The sequence below is a fragment of the Boleophthalmus pectinirostris genome, unplaced genomic scaffold (assembly GCF_026225935.1).
Source record: "Boleophthalmus pectinirostris isolate CB_2022bp ecotype Guang Dong unplaced genomic scaffold, ASM2622593v1 HiC_scaffold_20, whole genome shotgun sequence".
In the NCBI taxonomy this organism is placed as follows: domain Eukaryota; kingdom Metazoa; phylum Chordata; class Actinopteri; order Gobiiformes; family Gobiidae; genus Boleophthalmus; species Boleophthalmus pectinirostris.
The window spans coordinates 33685339-33701584 of NW_026571153.1; the positions used below are offsets into that span (position 1 = coordinate 33685339).

Consider the following 16246-nt stretch of genomic DNA (forward strand, 5'->3'; position numbering starts at 1 on the left):
TTGTGACTCCCCCAAAGCTTCACTCAGAGTCACGAGCTGTCAGACAATTTCTGCCTCTGCTCTATTTTTACTCCTCATCATAAGTGCACAACCGCCTCTGTGCCCACGCAACCAGTCCCCGCTCTGAGGAGGCTGTGCCCACGCAACCAGCCCCCGCTCTGAAAATAAAGATGTAAAGTTACATAGTGCACCTTTAAGGTCAAAAACAGATAACACTTAGACATATGCACATTGTGAGAGGCATTAGTAAATGACAAAACAAGAGTAGAAATGATTAATTTATATTTTACTAAACCTTTTTACCAAAACTGTCTCTATGCCCTGTCTAAAAACAACTGTGCCCTACACATCCTGCCCCGTTGTGAGGAGTATCTGAGGAGAGGGCTCTCACAGGCATTGGGAGGGTGGCAGCCACCCCCTGAAGAGGCTAAAGAGCTGAAATAGGCTAAAGCTCTAAATGTGTGTGTGAGTGTGTAAAAAAACAAGATGTACAAGAGGTACTTGAGCAGAGTCAGTCCTCAACCTCTGACTGCAGGACGTCATCAGAAATCAGGCACAGCGAGTCAGTCAGATCATCAAGTTATCAAGTTATCAAATCATCAAATCATCAAATCATCAAATCAAAGACAAACAGTTCATCTAGGATCAGAAAGCACTTGTGTATGTGTTTCATTGGCCAGATTGATTGAAATTATATTATGGTGGGACACTGCAGGGGAAGAGGAAATTATCTTAAATTTAGAGAAATCAGTTTGAAACTTAATTGCAGTTGACTTTGTAGGAAATGTATTTTCACCATGTAATGATAATGACCAAAATGTACCATATTTGGGAAATAAAAAATATAAATAAAAATAAAAACCTATAATTGGAGCCAGGTTCAAATGTTTTTTGGACATAGTACTGGATTTTGGTTGTCTTAATTAGAATATGTGTAAATGATAACTAATATTAAAATTAATAATGAAACACTTATGTGCAGAATGTCTTTATAAAAACAATGCAATGGTTGTTCAATTCTAATACTTCCACTTAGGTTATAGGTGAAATACTTTTGGGGAGACCACCGCTCTCACCCCTAGGCCTGTCACCATAATTTCTATAATGAGCTATTGCTCATTCAATCATTTATCACTTCTATGAGTCATTATTTATGGTTTGGTTTCAATATTATTGTTAATTGTCTATATGCACTTTAGACTTTGTTTGGATTATCTTAAAATTTGTTACTGTGACAAACCCTTTCAGCCCCTCCTCCTATGAGCCTGTAGTCCCTCTCACTCCCTGTGTGTGCCCCTCTGCCCCAGGTGGACTACCGGACTGAGGATGGCACCGCTAATGCCGGCTCAGACTACGAGTTTGGAGAGGGCACGCTGCTGTTCAAGCCCGGGGAGACCCTCAAAGGTAAAGGGCATTGGTGCCAACATCTCCTGGCATATTTACCAAAAACATGTCAGTAAAGCTCACACTGTCCTGCTGCTCAAGGCCATTGTGGAGCACACAACTAAACTATGACTCTTGGTGGGCCCTGACCAACAACAGCTGCTCAGGTTTATTCTCACCACCAGCTGGAATGCTGTTTTAATCTTTGGTCTAAACACATTTATAGTTTTCATCAAGATTTAGTTAAAGACGGGGTATTATACTGGGGTATCAACTGCTAATAGATAATTTATTGGGAGAGATCTGAAAATTGCTGCAGCATGCATGGATGACATCTAAAACCCCATTAGGCATGTTTTTAATGAGGGAACAATGTTATAACAATAACAATAACACTGACTTTGCACAATAAACCCTCTACAATTTTATACTTACTTTTTTAAACAAAATAGCATGGTTATATAGTCCAGTGCTTCCCAACCAGGGGTTTGGGGACCCTATAGAATGTTCTTTATAGTGCATTTTACATCCTTAATAAATTTTTTGCTAGGGTACTTTTTCTTCAAAAAGTATTTATGATGCCATAATACTGGAATTCCAAACTCAATTTTGATACTCAGTACTTATTTCAATACCACAATTATTAGTGTTGATACGTTTTATACTTGACACTTGTTCAAATGAGTATCTAGCTTTGATACTGATTTTAGTATCGATAAGTTTCTGATTTTCGATACTTGAATAACTCTACCACATACTAGTGACTACTGGTTTTATAATGACTAAACCACCTTTACACAATATAATGTGTGTGTGAGGCACACATGACAGGGCCTGGTTTGTGATGGAAGATAAATCATTGAGGGCTTGATTCTAGTCTCTAATTGTCCGCTCTGATAATTTTTCGTAGTTATTAGTTGACAAAAATATCAAACCAAAACCAATTTATACTTTTTAAAAAACTAAAATATCCCATGCTAATAAAATGTCTGTTGTGTGTACTGACAGAGATCACTGTGGGGGTGATTGATGACGACATCTTTGAAGAGGATGAGTACTTCTATGTCCACCTGAGTAACCCACGTGTGGTTGGCTACCCTGAGATAGGCACCGCCCCCCTGGACCCCAGTGCCACGCCCAAAGCTGTCCTGGGCAAAAACCCCACGGCCACAGTGACCATCTATGATGATGACCACGCAGGTACAGTTAATCTTTTAAAGAACCATTCAACCACCGGGGCACGTTCAAGCAGTTCAAACAAAATGTGAAAAACAACCAGTTCATTTGAAACAGTTTACAGTGGTCCAAAACTTACCTTATGCATTCTGAGCATACAAGCTCTTATATACTCCACAAGGAGTATATAAGAGCTTTTCACAAGAGTTTCCCATGACGGTAAAGTGAACAACAAATAGCATGCTAATACACACTTCCTAATTAGTGATATAAACATTTTTTTTTTAGTTTTGGTTCCTCTTTATGTGACAATATTGAGTATTTGAACATTAGTGTTTTTTGCCGCTCCTTCAGATCACGGTCCGATCTTGCCCCCAATCTTATCACTAGTGCAAGTGTGGGGCGTGGAGCTCTACACATCTGTATCTGTACAAAAGCTGCTTAATCAGTGTGTTTTCTTACTCTGTGTGCTCTCCTAATGTTGCAATGTCGATTTTCTCACATTCTCACGGCTGGACTCTGCACACACATTCACTGTCAACTCGGGGCTGTGACAGCGGGGCAGACGCATGTATCATATCTGTGAGCAAAGTGGTAACATCAGAAACATTTATATGACAATATAATCCATAATTCACGAGACATCCACCTGTGTGGGACCAAATGCAGTGGACCTGAGAGATGAGAATGTGAGCGGTCAGCGGTAACAGCAGTGGAGACTTGTACCTCAGGTGAGTCCATGGGAGTGGACTGCGGGACAGACGGGAGTGGGTATGAGAAAGCAGTGGGTCTGCTGTGGGATGGGAGCGCATGAGACAGACACTGGTCTTAAACAAATGCAGATAAAACTATAAAAGGTTGATGTGTGCACACGTGCACCGGCTTACAGCAGTGTGCGTGCATGAGAGGGGTGCACGTGCGCGTGGAGTGTTCGTAACACAAACCCAGTCAGTTGTGTCATGGTCCATACAAAGTTCTATATTCCTGGTGCCTCTGCTGGTGTGTATTTGCATCGTGGGGCTCCGGAGCTGTTTTACTGTCATATATAACTTTTTCCCATACTCCTCTGTGCTGCCTGTAATGAGGCAAAGATTGCAAATATTACCCTTACTGGCAGTGCTTTTAAATGCCACAGTGGCCACAGATTGGTTCAGATGCTGTCACCACATATGTACTTGTACCGTCCCTCTCCAGCCTCCAGCAGCGAAGTACAGCCTCACCTGGATACGCCCCTCCTTAGCGCCAGCACTAATACTAAGATTTGGGGCAAGATTGGACCCATAGTGTTTATTTAGTGAGGCTGTTTCCATTATGCAGCCAAGGAACTGTCTGTATGTTTATTTTGCTCCTCAGAGGTGCAGGCCTGATGCCCCTTGTTTCTCAATAATTAAACATAAAAAAATCATAGCATCTTTGGTCCGAAGGTATTTTAACAATAATGCATCAGTTTTATACAGCGCTTTTCTGGACACTCAAAGACACTTTACAGAGCATTATTCATCCGCTTCACACTCGGTGGTGGTAAACTACTATTGTAGCTACAGCTGCTCTGGGGCAGACTGATGGAGCAAGGCTGCCAACCTGCACCATCGGCCCCTCTGACCACCACCATCACTCATGCACACACCACTTTCATACTAGGCAATGTGGGTGTGCCTTGCCTAAGGACACAATGACGGCACCTGATTTTCCCAGTGTCTCCCATCCAAATCCTAACCAGGCCCATCCTTGCTGAGCTTCTGAGATCTAATGGTATCAGGCTTTGACAAGCTTGTATGGCAAGTTATGTCTTCCAAAGCCATTGTCTGCCAAGTTGTCTCAAAGCAGTTTAAAAAGACTGAATAATGCATGTTAGGCCCTTTAACTCTCTGCTGGTGTGTGATTGTAATCAGTCTAATAATAATGTAGAAAAGGTTATTGTTAAAAGGTTATTGTTAAAAGGTTCTGATTTGAGTTCAGTCATTGAGTCATGTAGCACAAGAGTCTCCAGAGAGAAGAGTGAGACTGCCCCCCACCTGGTCTGTTGTGATCGATAATATTTGCTGATATCAATGTTAAAGGGGCCATAGTATGCTATTTTCTGATCTATTTTCTGTGTTTCCTCATCACACACATACCTGGAGTTGTGTTGTGTTCACATACAGATGTTTACACTAAAAGTTCTCCCCTGTATTTTTTAGTTATTTTTTCCATTTTGAATGAACTGCAATTACCGATATGTAAAAGGATGTTAAAATTCAGTCCATATCTATTGCAGGAATCTTCACTTTTGAGGGGGCCAGTCAGCGGGTGAGCGAGAGCGTGGGGGTGATGGAGGTGAAGGTGCTGCGTACATCCGGGGCCCGGGGTCTGGTGGCCGTCCCCTACAGGACGCTGGACGGTACTGCCAAAGGAGGAGAGGACTATGAGCTGGCAGCAGGGAAGCTGGAGTTCCAAAATGATGAGACCATGTGAGTAGACTGTACCCTTCTCAACCTGATCACCAGCGGCAACCAGGGTTAATGCAAAAATATAGTGAGAATAGTGAGAATGTCTCTTGGTTCCCATTCACATTCAGCTTCTTGGCCTGCATGACTGAGACTGGAGTGGTGTAAATGGTTCTCTGAAAGATGAGTCAAACCTTATAGACCCTTTCTACAGTGAGTTGTTGAGTTGTATCCCATTTATTTTAATGGCACAGTGAAATAAAAACACAGTTTTGTGATTTGTGGGTTGTGTATGCAGATGGTTGTCATTTATGTTTATTATATTTGCCAATGAGTAATTACATTCTGTTTCTCTGCTTCATTTTCTTAAAGAGGGGGATTTTACATGTCTATGACGTATTTACTGTAACACATAATATATTTAGATCACCATGTTACCTTTTATTGTTTTGAAAATGCTATTTTGGCCAAAGACAACATATTAACTTGTTTAATAAGTTGCAGTGTACTTTTTGATTATCTGAGTCTTCTCCTTCCTTTGCTCTCTGTGCTAAGATTTACAACTGTTGTGCATTTCTTTACTACTACTACTACTTGTAACTACTACACATTGCATCAGGTTTGTAAAGTTGCAGTTTATTGTTTTGTAACATCCTTTTGTATACCTATGGAAAATTGCCAATCAATCTGAGATGGCTCTCTCTGAAAGCCATCAGAAAAAGTGGAACATCATGATGATTATTTCAATCTGATTGGTCGAAGTGTCAAAACAGCAAAACAGGCTGAAAAATCAGACATCTTCCCTTGACCTAAAGGGCACAAAGCATGTTCTTCTGTGAAAATAGGCTTCTAAAATAGGCCGAAGTACATCTGTCGGTTCATTTGGTCTTCGGCATAAACCTCAGTGCTGCGACGTGATTGGTCGCCCACCACATGTCAAGCCCTATGGCACCAGCGGGGGCCAAAATGGATTCTCATAAGTTTGTGAACTCACAAATATCATGAGAATCCATCTTGCTGTTCAAGTTTCTGTAGGGTGAGCTTTGGAGGAGGGTCTGAGTCGATCCTGGGATAGATCACTCCATTACTCAAACATGCATGGATAAAAACTTTTTAGGCATGTTTTGATGAGGGAATGTTATAGCATTGTAGAAGACTCTATTTTGTTTAATATAATATGAGGCATGATAATTATGTGGTAATTTTTAATCAATCAATCAATCAATCAATCAAACTTTATTTATAAAGTGCTTTTCATACAAAAACGTAACACAAAGTGCTTTACAGTGATTAAAAACAATCCCACATTTCCATCCACCCACCCACTTACCCAACCCCACACCTGCCTGACTCCACACAACCAAACAACCCAGACACGCACACCCACTCGCACACGCACGCGCACACACACACGCGCACACATCAGAGGAGCCGTGTACATCAGGAGCAGAGAGTCGTCCACCACCACCAGGAACCACCACAGGGTCCAGGGGAGAGATGAAGCCCAAGCACCAACCCTCCACCAGGAGCCCACGGGACAGAACCCGACAGCCACAGCCGATCTCGGCTCCTGATGCAGAGGCTCCTACAGAGGAAACACTGGAAATCCTAAAAAAAATGCCCAAAATAAATAAATATACTAAAATGTGTACAATAGAAACAGGTAAAAGTATAAGAATTTAATCAAAAGCTAAGCTAAAATGGTGGGTCTTGAGTCTGCTCTTAAAAACATGAACGTTCTCTGCAGCCCTGAGGTCCTCCGGCAGGCAGTTCCATAGACGGGGGCCATAATACTGAAAAGACGCCTCCTCTCCGTGAGTGTGTGTCCTGACTTTGGGAATGAGCAGGAGCCTGCTGCCGGAGGAGCGCAGGGTCCGCGAAGGTTCGTAGGGTAAAAGCAGTTCTGAAAGATAAGAAGGCCCAAGACCATTAAGACATTTAAAAACCAGTAAAAGAACTTTAAAATCGATCCTGAAACTCACAGTTTTTATTACAGTAGTCTATTCGACTGGTGATAAAAGCATGCATCAGTGTCTCTGTGTTGGCCCTAGAGAGAATGGGGTGGACTCTGGCTATGTTTTTCAGGTGATAAAAAACAATTTTTGTGATGTTCTTAATGTGTGGTATAAAAGTCAGCTCAGAGTCAAAAATTATGCCCAGGTTTTTCACTTGAGGAGATGGTTAAAAGACTGTGCTTGTAGTTTGGGTAAAAGTTTCTCTCTCTGGGCCTCAGGATCAATGACTAAAACCTCAGTTTTGTCCTGGTTAAGCTGGAAAAAGTTTTCTGCCATTCAGGATTTGATTTCTAGAATGCAGTTAAAAAGAGCATCCATTGGTCTGGTGTCATCAGGAGACATGGAGATGTAAAGCTGCGTATCATCTGCAGAGCTGTGGAAGTTGATTCCATGTCTCCTGATGACACCACCAAGAGGAGCATGTACAAGTTAAAAAGCACAGGGCCTAAAATGGAGCCCTGGGGCACACCACATGTGATTTCATGGACCCTGGAGGAGCATGTGTCTACACTCACCATAAATGTTCTATCTGTGAGGTAGGATGTGAACCATCTGTGAACAGCACCGGAGAGGCCGAGGTCTTTTAGGCGAGTTAAAAGAATAGTGTGGTCTACTGTGTCAAAGGCAGCGCTCAGATCCAGTAGAACCAACACGGTTACCTTTTGTGAATCATAATTTATTCTAAAATCATTTAAAATCTTTGCCAAGGCGGTCTCCGTGTTGTGGTTCACCCTAAAACCAGACTGAAATTTTTTGAAGATGTTATGATCATCTAAACAATTATTTAGCTGGATAAAAACAAGTTTTTCTAAAATTTTGCTTAAAAATGGTAGGTTAGTCACTGGTCGGTAGTTGTTAAAATCCTTAAAATCTAAATTGCTTCTTCAGCAGGGGCCTCACCACTGCTTTACTGTAATTTCTATGTCAATAAACTACACAATTAGTGCTACACACTAATGTTTTCTAACAAGGTTTGTTTGGAGGCTGACACTAACTCTTCTAGGAAAAATGCATTGGTAGCAAGCCTTCTGTTTAAACACTGGAAGGATCTATAGAGTCATTTTGTTCATAATAATCTGCCTATGGAGAGACATAGTCAAATAGAGCTTAAGATGTCTCTGTAGTGTAGGCAGGTGTTAATCGTCCTCATTATTCAGCCTTGTACACAGCTCTTGTAAAGCTCTGCCAGTGTCTCTGGGACTGTCTTGACTCATTCACGACACACTGTTTGAGGTTAAGTGAAGGTTTAACATGAGCACGAGGGGGAGGGGGAGGGCAGTGAGAGACTCTTGAGTCCCTGATAAGGATGCTCTGCACAGTCACACACACTCACACACATACACACACACACACACAGAGAGAGCCATACTCCGGGCCATGCATTTTTAATCAGCTGATGTTAGCGCTGTTAAATGGACCAGAGCATAAAGTGGTTGGGAGTGATGCTGTTTCCTCTCTGCTTCCTAAGTTGCACAAGGCTGCTTTGCTGTGTTTGTTTGGCTCATTAAAAAAAAAAAAAAAAAAAAAAAAAAAAAGATTATTTTTATTCTTCCTGCACATATGCTCCAAACAAAGTCTTCAAACAACTGAAAACAACTATCCTTATCAGGCCATTGCTGTGACTCGAGCGGTAAGGCTCAATGCACTGTACATTGTGCCTTCCAGATTATTGGTGCTGTCAACACAAAACAGAAACTTTAGTGGTCCTGCTCTTTATACCTGAAGTCCACATGTCTGTGTTTCCACTAAATGGAAGAAAATCAAACCAAAAATCGAGAATGACCGATATGGGGGGATATTAAAGTGTCTTATTCTCTGTGTGCCCGTGTGTCATTCCCAGCTTGTCCTCAGTGCATCAAATGTGTTTTTTTAACAGAAAAATGGAAATAAAAGAGGGTTATGGCTTTATGTTTATACAAAGTTATTTCATATTCCACATAAATACTATTTATTATTTATACAGAAAATAATTTGTGATCAAAAAAAAAAAAAACGTAAGATAAATTTGTGGTTTTGCTAAAAGCAAAATATTACATCTGCAAATATTGGTTATAGCAGCAGGCCAAATATTGGATATCGACTCAAAAAATCCATATCTGCCCATCCCTGTTCTTCATTCTGTGTCTTCATTCTGTGAGTTTCCCTGGAGATTTCTTATCATCATCAAGACCTCCATGTGAGTACAGCAAAGCTTTTAGACTGAACACACACGCTCTCATACTGTGTACTTGTACTGATAAGGAGCCTGCTGCTACTGTACACTGTTACTGAGTGTCAGGGCGAGGCTACACGGCAGCACAGCATCAGTCCCACTGTGAGAGGGCACCCTTGGGTGAGGGAGAGACTTTGACAGAGCACCTAAGGGCCGATGGGGGTTGTTGACACATGGGTGAAGAAGAGGTGGGAGATATATAGAGGAACATTACTATTGTTGTTTTGAGATGTGCAAAGTTTGAACATTTGTGAGTAATTTCAGTTCATGTTTTGTAACAATACTTGAATCTGAGCTTTTACTGGTACCTTTCTGATTAATGCCATAATGTTGTCTGACTATTGTTATGGTTATAGTCCTTCAGGTGATTAATCAGTCGATTAATAATTTTATTTTGATGATAAAGGTTTATATGGGACACAAGCAAACAAGTTTATGTGAATTAGCTGAAGATGTATTATTTTTGGATACTTGAAAAAAGGCAGATTAAACTTAATCTGTCTTTATAAAAACACATATATTCCTAGTGCTTTCGTAAATGTTGTTTTTGCGGAAGCTCCCATGCAGGTGTACTCCTGTAAGTGCTGTTTGGGTTAGATACACTTTTGTCACTAGGGATTTAATAATAACCGAGATACTGTATCATCAAAAGTCTTACAGTTATCACAAGTTTCTTTACATAAATGAATAGTTATGTATCAGAAATAGCTAAAAGAAAAGAAAGGGAATTACATTGACCATGATCCTTTGCTCTTGTTTCAGTACAGATTGCATGAAGACATAATTGTTATAGACACCTTTAAATCTTAATTCTTTATTATGACAGAACCAAAGGTTTGTTAAGGAATTTTAAGGAAAAAGCTGCATATTCACCATTTTGTTAGCCTCCACAAAACAATATACCGTACTGTGAGATGCATATTGTGAAAATATTGTACAGAGAGACTTGGATATGGTTACATCATTATTTGTCACCCCCTCTTACTCGTCTAATTAATCGGCATGGTATTAGTCGACCAAGAATTTCTTTAGTCGACTACAGGCCCAGTGGAGATTATTGTCATTATTGCCCTCCTCTAAACAGAAGAGTGAAGTATAAAGGGCTGAACTAACACAACAAGGCACCGCTGGCGTGATTTTGTCCAGTGGTCACCCCCCCCCTCCGTTTAGAGAGCTATCACAACACCATCAGCGTGGGTCCCAACAACAGTATAATATGGTAGAAAGCTCAAAAAAGCCAACTTTGCACAAGACTCCCTCTTTAAGTCTCTTGCGTTTTTTATTTAACCCTCCTGCATACATTGTTATTTGAATATCAATTTGATCAAGAATGACAGTGCAGAAATCCTGCCACTTCTGCGCCGCTCTGTGTTCACTGCTCCTGCCTCCTGCCTCCCTCCTTGTTTATTTGTCCCGGGTGTATTTGGTCTTCTCTCTCCACGCTCCACTTGCCCTGCTCTCCTCTCTGCTTTCTGTCATCCTCCTCTCGCTTTCCCCCTCTTTCACTCCTCTTTCACATCTTTGCACTGATCCCTCGTTCTCCTGACGTCTCCTCTTCCTTCTGTCGCTCCTTAAATTCTCCTCTCTCTGTCGGACGCTCCTGTGGCAGCACACACACAGAGCCAAAGTCATTTAGGCCTGTCACATAGCTCAGCGTGTCAGCCCCTGCTCCGGATGGCTCACACAGCCCTTTCACCACTGCCTTCTTTATGTGGCTTATTTGTGAGTGTGCTGGGAGAGACAGAGGCAGGTGCACCATACACAATGCAGCCAAAATGCCTCTTGTTTATTCCCAAGTGAAAGTGAACTGCAAATTGAATAAAGAGCTTATCGATGAATAAATCAATACAAACGTTTTAAGGTGTGGACCTTAACACTTTTTATTCTTTCATCAAACTAGGGTTGAACAGTTTGTGGAAAATATCTATTTGTAGTTTTTCTGACAAACATTGCCTTTGTGATCAGATTTGAGATTTATGTTTTAATAACAGGATTCTGTTCAAAGTTGACATTTTAATCTTGTCCAGAAAAAATGGCAAAAAGACTGAAATCTGAATTCATAAACTAATACAAGAATGACATTTCAGAACATGTTTGTACAGATCTAAACTACAGGTTTTTCTGCAGAAGATATTTTGTTGTTTTTTGCGGAACAAATTGTTACTTCAAAAATGGCCTTTGTGATTTGCCAGTTGGTCCATTCAATTTGCCATTTAGATTTGATTGTGATTAATTGTGCAGCCATACACCTAACCTATATACAGTCATGGATAAAGTTGTTGGTACCCCTCTGGTAATGAAAGAAAAATCAACAATTTTTACTGAAATAACTTGAAACTTGAAGCAATAATAAATAAAAATTTACTGAAAAAAACAGACACTGTTTTTGACAACAGAATTATTATTTTAAAAACAAACTAATGAAACTGGCCTGTACAAAAATGATGGTTCCTCTAGAAATGATTGTAAGTAACTGAACAATAGGGACATGTTAAACTTAGGAGTGTCTCTAATCTGCATCAAAGGTTCTTCAAACTTGTCCTCAGTCAGTCTGTCTGTCTGTTTAAAGGGGACATGTGTCATTGTGCTGTTTGGAGACATGATGGACACAACACTGAACATGGACCAGAGAAAGATAAGAAGAGAAGAGAAGAAGAGAACTGTGTCAGGAGACTAGAAAGAAAATGAGAGACAAGCAGGATAAAGATAAAGGCCAGAAGACCATCTCCGAGCAGTTTGATGTTCCTGTGATTACAGTTACACATGTTCTTCAGAAGTTTAAGGTCCACAGGACTGAAGACAAACTCCCTGGACCCAGCTGCAAGAGGAAAATTTATGAGAAACTGAACAGATTGGATCATACAAATGGAACCAAAGAGCCCAGAACAACCAACAAAGAAATTAAATGTGAACACGAAGGGCCAGGTATGTCAGTGTCAGATCACACCATCTGTTACTCTTTGAGCCAAAGTGGACTTCATATGAGGACACCACTGTTGAGAGAAAATCATAAAAAAGTGAGACTGAAATTTGTCACAATGCAGATTGACAAACCACAAAGCTTCTGGGAGAATGTCCTTTGGACAGATGAGACAAAACTGGAGCTCTTTGGCAAGACGTGGGCTGTTTAGTTCTGTTTTAGTTTAGTTCTGTTTGAATCAACCAATCAAACTTTATTTATAGAGCTCTGTCAGTAAACTACAGGTTCAGTTTTAAATAGATCTCTAAATGTTTTTACGTTTGCTATTCTCCTGCAGTGGGACTTCATAGAGCCTGAGACAGCGGAGCGCTGAATGGTAAATTTGGCTTGCTCTGTCCACTTTGATCCCATCTGTGGTGTGGAGCCAGTGATTACACATTAGACCTTAGAATGAGACACAGATGAGGGGATAGAAATGTAGAATGAGAAACAGATGAGAGGACAGAGGTGAGGAATGAGAGACAGATGAGAGGACTGACATGTAGAATGAGAAACCAATGAGATGTATACATCTTTAATGTTTATAATTGTTCTCATTCAGGTTGAGGATGGCAGATTGCACTGCAGAGTCCACCTTCATCTTTACACCACACGTACAGATTTCAAGCTGAGAGAAATTTTGGTTTGTTAGGGGAGTGAAATCAGTTATTTTTGTGGAGAAAGAACAAGCATGGTGCACTTTAGTGCCAGCTGTTTACAGAAGCAGTCTCAGTCCATAGGCAAAGACCACAGCAAGAATCAAATGCTAATGAGATACTTAATGATGCCAAATGTGGGCCAGCCAACACACAATAGGGACATAACAACCCATAAGGATGTTAGCTGTAAACAAGGGCAGGGCAGTTTCACTATAAAGCTCTTCCCTTTGGTGATGGTCTTAGTAACTTAGTAACTAAATTCCAATTCCAGTGTTTTAGATCTGTTCCATCAGATTGAAAACATCTTCAGGTCAAAAACAGTGTCCAGATGACCACTGCTGAAATGGTTTCGCCATTAAACTAGTTTTAGATTGGGGGGTGGGCCAGCCTGGTCGATGGGCGACCGCATGCGGAGCCCTGGGGGTGACCCCCGCAACCGCCTTGAGGGGCGGGGGTGTGGCTCGGCCTGCTCCCACTTGAGTGGGGATATGAGGCAAAATGCCAACACACACTTCAATACTCAAATTAAATAGCAATAATACAGGTCAACAGTAAATCATCCGCGTAGCCTGTCTATCCCCCCTGGCACATATACACACGCATATGCACACACATACACGTATATGCACACACGTGCACACACGCACATACACACATACACACACGCATGCATATACACACACACAGACACACACATAAGGTTCACACTGTCACCAACCCCTGTCATCTTTGTCCCTATTTGTACGTAATGTTCAGTAGTAATGTCTATCTTGTATCTTGTATGTTGTTTGGTTCCTATCTGTTGTAATCTATGTAGCTCAGCTCATTATTTTACACATAAATAATATCCTCTGAGATCTGATTGGCTGATTGTGCAGAGTAAGCCCAGCCTTCTAACTCCTACATGTTTACATAGACCGTCTTATGACTCGCTCCCTGCCTAATGCGCCAAGTCTGTGCCAACTGGGTTAGGATTGGCGAGATTAGGCCTAAATCTTTTCAAAAAGTTCACTGTCAGAGTTAATATTTTGTGGGCCTTCAACTGGCAGTGGAGGTTTTGTAATGGAGTCCTCTTGTTTATAATGTAATATCTGCACACGGTACAGTGCCAAGCAGTGCCCACTGTCCAGGCGGATCTGTGTAACAAGAGTGGTCAGTATAAAGTTTAGTGAGAGTCACACTTTAGAGCCATAGTGACATACTTTCAATTTTTTTAGTCACTGATACATTTTTGAAGTTGTTCATCTGTTTTGCTCCTTTGTGGCCTGAACTGAAGTGGTTAGATGGTTAGATGATTAGATCTGTAGGATCACTGGGAGCTACTGTGTCGTGAATATAGAATGAATTCTGAATTCTGAACATGACTCATGATTTTAGTTGATTGTTATTGTTAAGTGAGTGAGCGGAGTGTTTGGTATCAGTTGGTATTTATCTGTTAAAAGTCAGATTAAACTAGGATTTCCAACTCCTTGAAAAATAAATAAGGGGCACCTCATTGGCAGGGCCAGTCGGCCTTCACCCTTCCTGGTGTAGTGAATCTTTTTAGCACTTTCTTGTATGTGGGTCAGTCTGTATGAAATCAGCAGTTTTCAAGGAATCTCCCCTATGAGCCATCTCAGATTTGGCTAAAAAAAATTCAAAAAATTTCTCAAATTACCAAATGAAAGAATCTCAAACATTGAGTTGTTCCTGAGTTATGGCCCGTTGAAATTTTGGGGCCATGTTCACTTTTCGGAAGCCTTAATTTATAAGCATGTTTGAGAGACCATAACTTCATAAAAAATAGAGCTAGGAAGCTGAAAATTTGTATTATTGTAGATTCTTGGTCATAGATTTTGAATTGTCAAATATTGACAGTGACTGTTGTCAAATATTGGGTGTCTTTATTAAGGGGCGCTGTGGGCAACCTAAATCTCAGATTTGGTTGTCGCTTAATTTTTATTTAATTTATTTTTTCAATTTTTGAGGTCCAAGATCTATTTACTCCAAGCAGATATTTACAAACTGTTGAACCTGAATATTTGAGAGAATGACCATTTCTGACAACAATCTCCCACTTTTCTGAGCTTTCATGTGGATGTTGTAGAGTCCCAAATATGGACACAGACCAAATGTGATCTTTTTAGCCCCTTCTTTGGAGTCTCGGTTCCCCATGTTGGCACAGTTAGATGTTGATCAATTTTTTACCAGAGAAACTTTGGCTTCATTTCAAATAGAATTTTGGAAAATAAGCTCTCACAGGTGATTTTTGGTGGAGCTCAGGGACTTTTCTACCTGCAGAAAGATTCAATTACCTTTAATAGACTTAAACACTATTTGCTTGTTATAAGGGAAGACAACTGGAGATTATTTGTGGTACATTGTTTGGAAAAGTGTCATTAATCCTTTGAGAAAATTCAACTAGTGCATTATTTATTCTATTTTGATTTGAGGAATATAATTTGTTATTTCACACAGAAACAGCTTTTCATGGTGTATAAGTAAAACAAAAAAAGTTAAGATAGTATTGATGGAAACTGATTCAAAACTGCAAATTACATCTGGAAAACTCATTGCCTGTTAAATCACAAAGTCTCTGATTCTATAACCGTGGCTTTCAGTATGCATATGCAGCATATGTATATTATTTTGGCAAAAAAAATATTACAAGAAGGCAGTAACATTAACAAGAAAAAAAAATGACACAAAAGTTACCAAAATACAATAATCTGGTCTGTTACTTGTTCAACTGATAGAAATTACATTTTAAAAATTCAGTGTGAAAAACAACCTCAGTGGAAAATACCAACATACTGGAAAAATCTGCCCATTCTGGTGCCTTTGCCACCTCCATGTAGATCATCTGTGTTGGAATCTTGCACACTAAGTGTTTCTAACTATTAAAGAACTTTAGAAGTAATGTTTGGATCCTGTCATAATAATAAAACGATAATTTCGTGCTTCTTCCCTGAACTTCTGGTACCTGGTTCCTTAATACAACAGATTTTGTGCTGAAATGGGACCCAACATGGTTCTGCCGATGTTCAGGAGGACAGATGAGGGTTCTGTCGTCTCTATTCATGAATCTCACATAGACATCACCATGTTCACCTGAACACTCCCAATGAACCACCTGATGTCATAAATACATGCTCTGTATTGACCTGCTGGTACAGAGACAAATCTGCACAATGTCATTTTCAGGACATAAATGATCTTGAGATATTCTCCTCATTTCTAATTTACCATTTGATACCAGAATGAAACTGTGGTGTGATCTAGCACCATTCACAGTCTTTGTCTTGCTGTAGCTCTTCTAGTTTGAAAGTAAGTTCATGGTTTGTAATGTCTTTAGAGCTTGTAAAGAAAAACTTTACATTCTTTATGTTTTGTGAAGCTCAATCAAACATCTGGAGTGCAGTCAATATTTGATTGCT

The 16246-nt window shown here is 40.3% G+C and overlaps 1 protein-coding gene across 1 annotated transcript in view; it reads left to right on the plus strand.

The window, feature by feature from the left end:
* The window catches only part of LOC110156238 (sodium/calcium exchanger 1-like), a 136976-nt gene that overhangs the window by 82720 nt on the left and 38010 nt on the right, over window positions 1–16246 (plus strand). Inside the window, exons 9-11 of the mRNA XM_020920439.2 lie at window positions 1308–1404; window positions 2392–2583; window positions 4817–5009. Coding sequence (XP_020776098.1) covers window positions 1308–1404; window positions 2392–2583; window positions 4817–5009 — 482 coding nt within the window. The remainder of the gene's footprint in view (window positions 1–1307; window positions 1405–2391; window positions 2584–4816; window positions 5010–16246) is intronic.